Source organism: Ambystoma mexicanum, chromosome 8 (assembly GCF_040938575.1).
Source record: "Ambystoma mexicanum isolate Mex_15411 chromosome 8, UKY_AmexF1_1, whole genome shotgun sequence".
In the NCBI taxonomy this organism is placed as follows: Eukaryota; Metazoa; Chordata; class Amphibia; order Caudata; family Ambystomatidae; genus Ambystoma; species Ambystoma mexicanum.
Genome location: NC_090929.1, coordinates 1,517,518,334 through 1,517,532,100, shown reverse-complemented (window position 1 = coordinate 1,517,532,100; position 13,767 = coordinate 1,517,518,334). Strand labels below are relative to the sequence as shown.

The window sequence follows — 13,767 nt, the reverse complement described above, 5'->3', positions numbered from 1 at the left end:
CATGAACGTGCGGTAAAAATCTGAAGATGGCTGCCAGAGGCGGGGCTTAGGTAGAGGGCAGTCATTGGCTGTGGTCAGTATGACGCAGAGACCAGTGATTGGTTACTACTACGAAAGACAGATCAGAAACGAAACTGATACTGGTTTTTTTCTTTACCGAGGATTCCCAGCCTGACGACGGGGAATATTCATGAGCATGTGAATCCATGCCAGACCCCATGCTGGAGAAACCACGTAAACTGTACTGTGGGGTAGGATGGGAGGGTCGATGAGGAATACGTGGGAGGAACATCCAATCGAAAGAACGTTACAGTTGGTAAGTAACTTGTTCTTCGAATGGATTGTGTCCTCCCACGTATTCCTCATCTTAGATAGACTTCCAAAGCAGTTTTGGATTGGATGGCGGGAGTACAGATGCCTTTTAGTCATGTACCGAATGTAGTACAGATTTGGCAAATAAACCTCCTTGAGATGTAGTTCAGTCCAAAGCATAATGTTTGATGCAAGTATGCATGGATGACCATGTGGCTGCTGCACAAATATCTTGCACAGGGACACCCCTCTTAAGTGCTGCAACGCCTCCAGCATCTGCGGCTTAAGTGCTGCTGAAGTTGCTATGCCCCTAGTTGAATGGGCTCTTAAGCCCTCAGGGGGATCTTTTCCGACTAGCCTATAACACTCTGTTATGGCTAAAATTATCCATCTTGATAATGTTTGTTTGGTTACGGATAGCCCCAATTTACGGCCAGTGTATCCCACAAAAAGTTGATCACACTGACGTATCTTTGACAATCTTGAGATGTAAAAGCTTAGAGCCCTTCTGGGATCTAGCCTATGCAGTCTTTCCTCTTCCTTACATGTGTGAGGAGGAGGGTAGAAAGCAGGTAGAATTATTTTCTGTGACAGATGAAAGAAACTATTTTTGGCAGAAAACTTTATCTTTATGAAAGATGGTGTGAGGAGGACCACTCGAAAGTGCCTGCAACTCACTTACTCTGCGGGCTGATGTCAATGCAATTAAAAGTATAGTTTTTAATGTAAGAAGCCTTAACGGACAAGAATGTAAAGGCTCAAAGGGTGCACATGCCAGTAATTTAAGTACCAAATTTAAATCCCACACAGGAACTTGAAAAGGTACTGGTGGAAAAACATTGTTTAAACCTTTTAGAAATTGTATTATTAAGGGTATCTTAAAATAAGATCTTTCTTCTGATGAGCGCTTGAAGATAGATAGTGCTGCTACAGATCCTTTTATTGTCTTAACCTGGAGCCCCAGATTAGCTAAATGTAATAGAAAAGATAATACCATTGGAATGTCACATTCAAAAGGATCCAAATTCTTATCCCTGCACCAGTTACTGAATGTATTCCAACGACACCGGTACAAAGATTTTGTTGCTGGCCTTCTGGCCGAAAGCAACACCTCCATATCATCCGGAAGGTCCCAATCCTTGTATCTCAACCTCTCAGAAGCCATGCGTGAAGGTTGAGTATGTTGACCTCTGGATGGAAAACGTAACCTCCCTCTTGCGAGAGAAGATCCTCTCTTTTTGGAAGACGTATTGGAGGGCAGATGGACATGTCGAGAAGGTCTGGGTACCACGTTCTCCTGGCCCAATCCGGGGCAATTAGGATCATGGTTTTCCTGAACTTTCTCAACCTCCTGATTACCTGAGGGATCACAGGGACTGGAGGGAACGCATATAGAAGAGGAAATTCCCACTCTGAAATGCGTCTCCTAGAGCTCCTCTCGGGGGAAATTCCCTTGAGCAGTACAGTTCTAACTTCCTGTTGACAATGGTCGCAAACTCGTGAGAGACTGTGCTCTGCCTGCTCAGAGCGTCCGCTGCTGTGTTTCGCTCTCCTGCTAGTTGAATGGTAGATAGAGAGATCCCTTCTTGTATTGCCCAGAACCAGAGCTGCATTGCCTCTCTGCACAGTGGCAGTGACCCTACTCCTCCTCTCTTGTTGAGGTAGTACATGGCCACTGTGTTGTCCGTCATGATCAGGACATTCTTTCCCCGTACAGAGGGCGGGAAGGCCTTCAGCGCTAGTCTGATCGCCCTCAGCTCCAAAAGGTTGATGTGTAGTGTGGACTCCGATGGAGACCAACGACCGCTGATTGTCAGATCGTTGGTGTGGGCTCCCCACCCCGTGAGTGAGGTGTCCGTCACTACAGTGATCTCCGGCCATGGCTGCCAAAAAGATTGTCCTTTGAGGATGTGTTCTTTGCAAACCCACCATTGTAGGTCCTGAGCTACTCTGGTTGGAACTTGTAAGAGATCTGTCATTTCCCCTGAAAATTGGGACCATTGAGTCCTGAGGGCCCATTGAAGGGATCTCATCCTCAATCTGGCCTCTGGCACCGGAAAAATGCAGGATGCCATGAGGCCGAGCAACCTGAGAAAATCGAAGGCCGGTAGATACTGGGCATTCTGGAATTTTGTCACCATCTGCAGAATGTGGTGAGCTCTATCTTCGGGAGGCGAGGCTTTGCCCGAACGGGTATCCAAGACTGTTCCTATAAACTGGAGCTTCTGTGATGGTATCATGTTTGACTTTTTTAAATTCAGAGAAAACCCTAGTTTGTTAAGGAAGTGGCAAGTCTTGAATAGATGATCCTGGAGAACGTGCCCTGATCATCCAATCGTCCAAATAGGGGTAGACATGAATCCCCCCTCTTCTGAGACTCGCTGCCGCTACCGCCATCAACTTGGTGAAAACTCTTGGGGCGGAGGTCAACCCGAAAGGCAGAACTCGAAACTGATAGTGAGAGTTGCCAATCGGAAATCTCAGGTACTTTCTGTGCTTGAGATGGATTGGCACATGAAAGTAAGCATCCTGAAGGTCCAATGATACCAACCAGTCTTGAAGTTGGAGAGCCTGAAGGATCTGAGAAAGAGTGACCATCTTGAACTTGTCCTTCCTGAGGAACTTCTTCAAGTTTCTCAAGTCCAAGATGGGTCTCAGTCCTCCGTCCTTCGTCCTTCTTTGGAATGAGGAAATATGGGGAATACCAACCCTTGTTCCTCTCCACTACAGGGACATGTTCTATTGCACCTTTCTGTAGCAGGGTTAAAACTTCCTGCAACAGGAGCGGGTCTGGATTTTTGGTAGAGTTGTATTCCGGTGGGTGATTCTGAGGTTTCTTTAGAAAAGGAAGGCAGTAACCTTGGGATACTGTTTCCAGTGCCCAAACATCTGAAGTAATGCCCCGCCATTCTTTCAGATGCTCTGAGATCCTGCCTCCCACTGGGGTCTTGTGAGTCAAAACCTCAGAGTGGTTTTGCGGCAGCTCCAGCAGCGGGTGAAGGGACAGATGCTGCTGCTGGGGCAGATCTAGCGCCTCTTCCTCACCCCCGAGGAAATTTTCTTTGCCCCCTTTGATTGGCCAGTTCCCCTTCCTCTCCCAAATGAGGAGTAAAAACGAAAGGGACGACCCCTCCAGGAAGATGAGCCTGTGTAGGGGCGTTGCTGAGGTTGTCGTATAGCGGCACTAAGTGACTTTGCCGCTGCCTTGGAGGTCTGCAGCTTCTCCAAACTTTCATCCGCCTTGCTGCCAAACAACCTCGAGCCATCAAATGGCATGTTAAGGAGTCTAGATTGAACATCTGGTGCAAAACCTGACTTCCTTAGCCACGCAAATCTGCGTAGCACTGTGCTAGACGCCATGGACCTGCTGATACTGTCAGCAGTGTCCAAACCTGCTTGAAGGCATTCTCCCGAAGCCTCCTTACCATCCTTAATTATGGATAGGAAACCATCACGTTCCTCTCCTTCCGGGATGTGTTGAGCTGCCGCTGACATGCAGTCCCACAGAGTATAATTAAATCTAGCTAATGTACAAGATACATTGGTAGACTTCAGAGCCATGCTCCCTGATGTAAAGATCTTTTTCGACCAAGTATCTATTTTCTTGTCATCCGTATCAGGGGGAATAGTGGGTATGCAGCATTTATTGTTGATGTGGGTGCCTGAACTACCAGACTCTCAGGAGAAGGATGTTTACTCAAATACTCTGGGTCAGAGTTACAAGGTCTGTATTTTGCCACATATTTTTTATTTACTGCTGGACTAGATTCCGGTCTTTCCCAAGCAGCATTTACTCTCCTTTGCAGGGCAATATGAAAAGGAAGTATGGGGTCTGGTTGAGGACCTCCTGACAAAATGTCTGTCATGTCATCATCCTGGTATACAGGTGCATTATTACCCCACCCCATAAACTCTGTTACTCTATTCATGAGTTTTCTGTAACCCAGATCAGCATGTTCTGCTGGATCTGGTCTCTCAAATTCATATTCAGGAGATGTGTCTATTCCACTTGCAGACTGTAAACATTCATACAAATCCTGCATTTTTGATTGAGGATTTATCAATTCCTCTGGAACATCTCGTCCCATATTTTACCCCTGCTGATGTAACCTCAGGTTCATCTTGTTCTTCATATTCTTCATTTTCTGATGACATTCCTCCATATACAGATGACATAGTATGGAAAAAATCATCTCTGTTTTCAGGGTGAAATATTTTTTCAGGAATATGTTTCAACCCTGGTGTCGACCAGGACAGAAGCGTCGAAGTCGTGGCTGTTACCTTTGATGTTGTCGAGGTATTCTTCGATGTTTTCGAAGGCACAACAAATGGCGTCGAAGAAATCTTCGAGGTAGTCGATAAAATATTCGACGTGACTTTTCTGTTGGGTCGTCGACCCTTTATACTCGACAGCCTTCGACAGAGGCTAAGATGTTTTCGTCGAAGTCTTTAATGACTTATCAACGTCGAAAGTCTTATTCGTAGAGTCTCTCTTTTTAGGTGTCTGGGAAGAGTCCCTAGAAGACACCCTCGACAATTTCTTGTCGGACTTCTTAGTTCTAGACCTTCCTCTGTCACTTTTGTGACTAGAGGCATGACCTTCAACAGACATCTTTGGGGGGTCTGGGACGCGTTCTCAAAAATGTTCATCATAGACTCTGTAAATGCTTCCCACTTTTTAGGGGAGTCGTGTTTAGTTGGACAAGTAATAACTTCCTCCGAAGTCGGGGAAGAAGAAGATCGGGGTCGTCTCTTTTTCGCCTTTTTGGACGAAGAAGAAGAGGACTTCCTCGATCGTGATTTTTTATGGTGTTTTGCCGAAAACTCAGCCGAGTCTTTCTTCCCTCTCGAAGAAAACTTCGAGAATTCCTCCCCCACCGCCAGTTTACCTCGTCTTTCTTTCAAGGCCTTGTGGGTCATGGATTGGCACGAACCGCAGTCAATGATCCGATGTTCAGACCCGAGACACCAGAGGCAGTTACGGTGAGGGTCGGTCAGCGCCATTTTTCTGCCGCACCTTAGACACTTCTTAAACCCCGTTTTCGGAGTAGATGGGTTCGAGGAAGACGACATAATCGCTTAAAACTGACGCGCCGTTTTATTTCGATCCGAAGCGAAGCTAACTGAAAAACAGAACTGAGGCCAACGGGCGCGCTCGAGGCATTTATACTACGGATGACGTCGACACTCGACGGATGCCGCGAGGGACATAGACGCCGTCGCCTCGAGTGGAGCGCCCTCTGGTGGAGAGAGAGAAACATTTTCCGAAGCAGCAAAGCTGATGGTAAGTATATATCTAAGATGAGGAATACGTGGGAGGACACAATCCATTCGACATATATATCTTGTAGAACCTGGAACAATCAGGGAAAAGCCAGGTGCCACTTTTTCTTAAACACATACATACAAATAAAATTCAATTAAATCAGAACCATAAATACAAACATGGCACACACATCCTTAACACATATCCACTCAACCTCCATCAGCACATCCATTTATACACTACACCAGACACCCAAACTTAAAACCAGTCAAACCTGGTGGCTTTGTAAATGCTTGTTTTAGCACTGATTTGACACTTATCAAGTTATTTAAACTGAAAGCATTACTGGATTTTAACTAATATTCTATGAGATTTTAAGGACTTCTTTATAAACAGGTGCTGGGAATGTAACTTGATGTCAAACAACACGACTTCAATAAACAACATTGTTTCTTCTCAACGCTTTATGCCAATGTTCTTATGCAAAAATATTTTTTAGCTCATCCAGCACCTGCAGGGAAGGCCGTCTTTTGCTTCTTTGATTGAAATAAACTGGGTTTAAGTGTCTCAGAAATCGGACTAGTGTGCATTTGTTATCTATTACCATGCATATAGTTCAGCTTTTTAAGAAAGGTGGAGCCATTGCATTTCAGAGGAAAGCTGGAAGAAAATATTCTTAAGTAGAGCAGGGAATTTTTACCAAAGTGAGATCCTACAAATGAATCAAGCATAGGTTTCTTTTCGCCTGGTATGAAGAACACGGTTTGTAATTCTGCAAATAATTGACAGATTGGACATGGTCTGAATTTTCCAGCATAATGGAAAGGCTGGACTTGGCCAAATTATTGCAGTAAAATAAACAGATTGGAATTAGCCACATTTTTGCAGTATCATTTAAAGATTGGGCATAGTCAGTCGTACTTTGGTAGCTTAAAGGACAAACCGTAGTCAAGCTTTTTTAAAGGCGGTTACTGCAATCAGGATATGAACTAATACATACCCAACATTACCGCATCCACTGCTCCTCCCGCACAGAATTCAATCAGGATCTATTTGGAAATGCCAATAAAAAATACATTCACACATTACTCTTAACAAGTTTTATTTTTTTCTTTATATACTGCATATCAATCTCAGCTTTTACAAAAGCCTTTCTTTAATTTTAAACTGTCAGATAAACTAAAATGCTCTACTCCCTCAACTTCTCAACATACTCCAATAAAAAGACTGAAAAATAGAACCCTTGCCCAACAAATCTGAGAATAGCTTACAGATTTCAGCAAAGGCAACTACTAAAACACCTAATACAGCTACCAGCATCAATAACATAGCACGGGTTTGCTATATTATGTTATTTGTGTTGGAGCATACAATGTGGCCCCTTAATGACTCAGGATATCCAGTAATGAAACAGAAGAGGTATAGGAAAATGATGCCATGAACAAGTGGATTTTGGGCTTGAAACAGCACACAAATCGTACAAGGTTTCTGTGGTCAAAGGGGAGTGACTGAGAAAAAGCTTAAGTCTTTCACTCCAAACCTAGTCTTTTTAAAGCCCTGGTCCACGTCAGTAAAGTCCCGGCAGATCACAGGACACCATGGAAGAAAGGTTTGCATGTTCACAAATTGTGGTCCACTACCGTAAAAATCGTAAAACAAAATGCCAAGTGACAAACCGGACTTTAGAGGCTACTGGAAAGCTAATTTATTAAGGGCAAGGGTGATGTGTTCTCTACATTGAACTGTCTAGCACCTGCACTTTGGAGATGCTGTAGCTGTTGGCAGGTTAAGTGCAAGTCCCATATTTAGGCTATTAGAATAGTTTACTCTAAATGGCACCAGTGCTACCACTGAAGATGTTTAATTTTCCTGATCTAGATAACAAAAGATACAATTCAGAGTCCCTTTTGAATGCAAAAACATGAATGCATCACTGAAGCCACTTACTGGGGGGTAAGATCATGTCAATCAATACACCCAAGTTGCAAAAGCTCCTGTGCTTGTGGCGGCAGCTGTGCAGTTCCAGTGGCAAAACATTGGATTGACACGAGTTGTGGTATGGTTTCCACTATCAGGATTTCCAATTTTCATGGATAAATTCCAGGTTTGCATGCATCCATTGATTATTGGCACACAGGATCAGAAGGTTTGGGATTAGGCTTGCACTCAGGGTAATTTTAATAGCAGTTTCACGTCGTTCACACAGTGGTAAAGCCAAACACAAGCTTCTAATGAAAGACCTGACCAAGTGGATGCAGATATTAAACATTGTTGACAAAGATGATCCCTCTGGGACTCCACATTTTATTAGCCAACAAATTCGAATGAAAAGGGGGCAGAGAGACCTCTGCAGTTCTATTACTCAGTAACGGTGCAATGCATTTCAGAACTAAACCTAAGATATGAACCACAAAGCCGTTGTAGAAGTAAAGCACAGGGCACCGTATCCAAAGCTGTGCACAAATAGTTTAACGCTGGTGGAGAGGTGACGTGTCATCCCAGTTTTACAGCAGCCATGACTGACAGCAGGTTTGCTTCAGTGCTATGTTCCTGCCTGAAATAGCATGGTTTCAGATCCAAGGTATTTTATGTCTTTAGAAATAATTCAATTTGAGAGACCAACACTCGTCCTAATATCTTTGCTAATAAAGTCAAGCTACATATAGGTTTACCTGGGCCAGTTCTGGGGATCTCATTTAATCTTTAACAACAAAGTGTTTGTTAGTTGATTGACCACTTTGTAGGGCCCTGAAATAGGTGGGCGATCACTATAGATGTAACCAGCATTGTATGGATACAGACATACTTCAAGATTTGATGTAGACTTTGGCTCACTTAGATTAACTCCTGAAACATTCCAGGGGAGTGAAGAGAGAATAGCTGGTGTTGCTGCAGGACCTATGGAAACAGATGTAGTGTGTTGTCCTGGTGCATTTTAATCTTTTGACCAGGCATCCAGAACATGGTCCCAAAGAGATTCAATGGCATATATCAGGTGCTAAAGCTACTGGAGCTTTTAATTCAGCAATCTCAAAATGTTATTATGTTGATGTTTAGCTTAGATCAATCCATTGTTGTGTTGACATTTCTCCACTAGGACTTCTTTCAGGTAGGATGCACTTTTGACGGGGTAACCTAGATTTCATATATAATAAGGCCACCATCATTCTGTTTGTTCATTTTGGCAAAATATTTCTGTTGATTATATCAGAATTAGACACATGAAATGCAAAGTTAACATAGTTGATCTGGAGGTCTAGAAGTTCGGTACCAATAAGGGTGTTTCTGTAACATTACCCCTGTGCTAACTGTACAGACAACCCAAAATGCTAACCATAGTAAACACCTCTCAGAATGTATTTGTAATTAGGGGCACACAAAGTAACAGCCCTCTATCTGGTATTCTCCAATAAAAGAGGAGACACAGGATGGAGTATATAAATGCGGGGTAACCCAACTTTATTCAGAATATATAAAAGCCAGGGGAAACAAGACTGGCAGACTCAAGTTCTCAGAGTTCCAAAAGATGACAACTGTTTATGAAGTGCTCATTTGGCACTTGAGCATCAACTACTGCCTGCCATGCATAGTAGCCAATTAAATTTAATGGTTGAACACTTTCCGTCCTAGAAATCAGTCCCTCTTCGCTCGTTGTAACTGTGTGCAAACCTCCCTTTTGATTCCTGCAGACCGAAATTCATTTCCGCTTTAGCCATCATGCAGCCACTACAGATTTCCAGAATGTAACTATTTATTTGAATGGCCTATGTTCAACTGCGACACCTACCTCGATTTACAAAGCCTTATCCTCTGCTGTGCTTTCTAGTTTAAAATGGCAATCGTTTTGTCACGTTTATTTCCATGCCGACACATTTACTTTTCCATCAATCTAGTTCTGATTCATTGCTGCCATACGTTGAGTCACCGACTACCTGTGTATTCTGCATCTAATCTACCTATGGTTTTATCTGCCCTATTAGTGTAGCGAGTCCCTCAACTGTGTATGCTGGAACCAATCTCCTCTATATTGGTGTTACCACACTCTTTGTGCTCTATGCAATCTAATTTTAGTTGCTACACTGTCATTTAAGCTAATTCTTTATGGCAGCTGCAGTTCCAGGAGTGTTTTAAAACTTAGTTTGAAATGTTTCCGTTTGAACTGTGTCCTTCCTCACTTTATATTTGCATCTCTTCTCAGCTTCTCAGATAAGTGGGGGGGGGGGTGTATGGGCTTCGACATGCTCCCGGGTCAATAACTGCATCACTACATATTTTTGGTCACCTACGTGGAAATTGTGAGCTTAGGGGTGCACATGTATTTTATTAAATGTATAAAGCGCCTTGCGCCAAAGACACTGAATAAAAAGAATCAAAACACAATACAGTCAAAATTATACAAATGAGCAAAGAGGCTAATGACGACAGAAGGTTTAAGTTACTTACCTGTATTATTGTTCTCTAGCATTGGTCTGGCATGTATTCCCATGCTCATTAATATTCCCCGTTGTCAAGCTGGGAATCTTCGGTCAAAGAAAAAACGGTTTCACTCATGAAGAACCCTTGCATGGCTCCAGCCAAGCGGGGAAAGGCTGGAGATGTATAGGGTGCCTGACTCCACACCCAAGAGCCTGTGGTCACAGCCATCACCAGATTCTACGACGGACGCAATCTGTATGGGAAGGATTTGATGAGTACCCTCCAGGCAATCAAGACGGATACATAGACGGCCCGTTCCCTTAGCAGCACCGCCCGTCTTCTTTTCGCTCCTCCAGGGGCAAATCGAGCATGTCATCAAAAGGTTTCTCAATGTCTTACAGACAGCCTTCCCGGTCCTCAGCACAAGAAGCCTACAGAGGCTGCTCTCAGGCCTATGATCGAGGACAGTGTCGCAGTCGCCCGCAGGGCAGGACGCCAGCACCCAAGCAAGTCTGTACCGGCCAAGACGCCAGGCCCCCACTCTTACACCCCAGTGGGAAGCCGACTGACTAGATTCATCAGCGAGTGGAGAAAGATCACCACCGACAGATGGGTACAGGACGCCCTCACCCAGGGGTACACCTTGGAGTTCCAACGCAGGTATTCTCGTATTCTGCCGGTACCTCACCAGGAGCAGGACATCCCTCAGCTTTTGGAAGAGGTATGAGCCATGCTATGAAAAGGGGCGATAGAGCTAGGTCCCCAATTGCTCCGGGGCTCCAGAGTCTATACCAGATACTTACTAGTCAGAAAGAAGACAGGGGGCTGGAGACCCATCCTGGACTTACAACATCTAAACAAATACTTAAAGTCCCAAAAATTCTGGATGGTCCTGTTGCAGCACATGCTCGGGCAACTGGAAGAGGGGATTTCTTGACATTGTTGGAGGATGCCTATTTCAATGTACCCATTCACAAGAAACATCAGAAATGTCTATGCAGGAACAGCACTACAAGTTCAAGGCCCTACCATTCGGCTTGAAGTCTGCCCCAAGAGTGTTCACAAAATCCCTGGCACCAGTGGTGGCCCCCCTATGTCTACAGAGTATACACGTGTACACGTACCTGGACACGTGGCCGATACGTGCCGGTTTGCGGCAGCTGGCCGACAAACACACGAAGATGACAGTGACTATTGACGGACCTGGGATTCTCCAACAACTGTCCAAAATCCAGCTTAAAGCCATCGCAGAACGCATGGTTCGTCAGTGCCAGACGCACAGTCTCTTACCTGGCATCTCCCTCGAAGGTGAGGCTAGCAGCCATTCAAGGGAAGGTGCAATGACTGTTGTCGGCGAAGACGGCCAAGGTGCGGGCCATCAAGTAGTTACTGGACATGATGTCTTGTATCTACCTCGTCCGTCTCTACAGGTTGCAGATGCAAACCCTACAAGCATTCCTGGATGCCCATTGGAGACAGGTGTCCGGAAGTTTCCCGGACAAGATCCCTCTCAACGAGGAGTTACGATGGGCGATAGTGGTGGGGGTCCACTCCCACATCGCCCAAGGCATGGAATTTCAACCCCCCCCCATACCAGGAGACATTCACCACAGATGCCTCCCTGAAAGGTTGGGGAGCGCACACCGGATGTGTACACACCAGAGGCCTGTGGCTACAGGAGGAGAAGGACCTGCATACCAACATCCTGGAGCTACAGGCAGTGTTCTGTGCCCTTAAGTCGTTCCTACCGTCTCTGAAAGGTAAGGTATGGATGATCTTCATGGACAACACCACCACCATGTTCTACATCAGGAAGCAGGGGGGCACTCGCTCCCTGGCACTCTCCAATGAGCGCCCAGGACTTGTGTCACTGAGGATGTTCCTCGTCACCTGGCGGTAGTCAACACCACCATTGCAGGCTCCCTCAGTAGGTAACAGTCCTCCTGCCATGAGTGGGAGCTTTGTCAGGATCAGGTGGACCGCCGTTTTGTCGAATGGGGCAGTCCCCAGATTGATCTGTTTTCAGCGGCAAACTCTAAATACCAGAAGTTTGCCAGCAGATTCCACCATCCGAGGAGCTTGGGGGGGAAGTGTGCAGGGACGTGTTATCCTTCCCGTGGGAAGGACTGGTTTTCTATGTGTTCCCTCAGTTCCCGCTCCTGCTACGAGTCATCACACTCAGAAAGTGTTAATGCAAGATGAAACTCATCGCCCCGATGTGGCAGAGGCAGATTTGGTATCCAGACCTTCTCAGCCTGTCAGCGGTACCACCAGTCAAGTTTCCGGTAATTCCAGATCTTCTCACCAGAGAGGGAGGCACAATCCTTGATCACGACCCAGTATCGCGGAACCTGAAGGCGTGGTACCTGAAGGTTTAGCATCCAGAGGTTGAGTTGCCAGCAGACTGCAGGGAGGTCCTTGCCAAGGTCAGGGCGTCGTCGACTTTGAAGTGCTACGGCCATAAGTGGAAACATTTTACTATGTGGTGCCGGTCACAAACGATAACCCGTCTGAGGGTCACGGCTCCACGGATCTTGAAGTAATTGCTGTCATTGGCAAAGGCTGGGCTGGCTTGCGCATCCATCAAGTTACATCTGGCGGCTAGCTCTCACTACACCAGATCCCCGGGGAGATCCTCACTGTGGTCGCAAAGACTCATCAAGAACTTTCTCAAAGGCCTTTTCCGATCCGTCACGTCGGTGAACGTGCATGCCCCGGTGTGGGAACTCAACCTAGTTCTGATGAGGCTCATGGGGGCTCCCTTCGAGTCTATGCATCAGGACCCACTCAAGTTTTTCTTGTGGAACTCTGCTTTCCTTGTGGCCATCACCTCTGCCAGACATGTAGGTTAGATCCAGACCCAATCCTGCAAGCAACCGTACCAGACTCTCCATGAATCAATGGTGGTACTCCATATGCACCCCCCTTTCGTGCCGAAGGTTCTGTCGGAATTCAACCTCAACAAGCCTTTGGTGTTGCCCGTTTGCTTCCCGAAACCTTTGTCGCCAGCAGAGAGGGCCTTGCATTGGCTGGATGTTGCTCATGCCCTGAAATTCTACACAATGCGCACAAAGAGTTTTCAGAAGACTTGTCAATTGTTTATGAACTTTGGTCCTGTGAACCATGTGAAGGCCTTGTCCAAGGCTTCCATTCCAAGGTGGCGCTCTGGCTGCATCGTGTACTGCCATCGGTTGGCGAACCGACTTGCCGGGCCGTCCGAGAGCCCACTCCACCAGAGCGGTCGCTGCGACGATGGTGTTCCTGTCTGGTGTGTGCCTGCTAGACATCGGCACGGCTGCTACATGGAGGGCCAAGCACACCTTCAAGTTGTGTACTGCTGTGTATTCGTTAATCACGAGCATGTGAATCCATGCCAGACCCCATGCTGGAGAAGATAGAGTTCAAGATTAGTCTGGATAATGTAAAGAGATAAGGAGGAACTAAGTGAAAGAGGAAGAGCATTCCAGTGTTTGCAAGCCAAGAGAGAAAAAGAGCAGAAACGAGACAAGGCACAAGGGGGTTTAAGAACAGTCGAGAGAAAAAGATTCTGAGATCGCAAAGGGCGTGAGAGAACATAAAACTAGAGTAGAGATGAAAGTTAAGGAGGGGCCAGGTCATGGGTGTATTTGAAGACAATAGATCAAAAATGATACAGAAGACGTGATTCAAAAGTAAGTAGCGAAATTGAAAGTAGGGAGGATGTAATAGAGGCGTGAGGGGGTAAAGAAAAAATAAGATTAACAGAGGAGTTGTAGATAGAACTAAGGGGAAAG

At 45.7% G+C, this 13,767-nt stretch overlaps 1 protein-coding gene across 3 annotated transcripts in view; it reads right to left on the bottom strand.

The window, feature by feature from the left end:
* SLK (STE20 like kinase) overlaps nucleotides 1-13,767 on the bottom strand; it is a 985,407-nt gene that overhangs the window by 753,436 nt on the left and 218,204 nt on the right. For all 3 annotated transcript variants that reach the window (XM_069611736.1, XM_069611737.1, XM_069611738.1), the window contains exon 3: nucleotides 6,579-6,627. In XM_069611736.1, coding sequence (XP_069467837.1) covers nucleotides 6,579-6,627 — 49 coding nt within the window. The remainder of the gene's footprint in view (nucleotides 1-6,578; nucleotides 6,628-13,767) is intronic.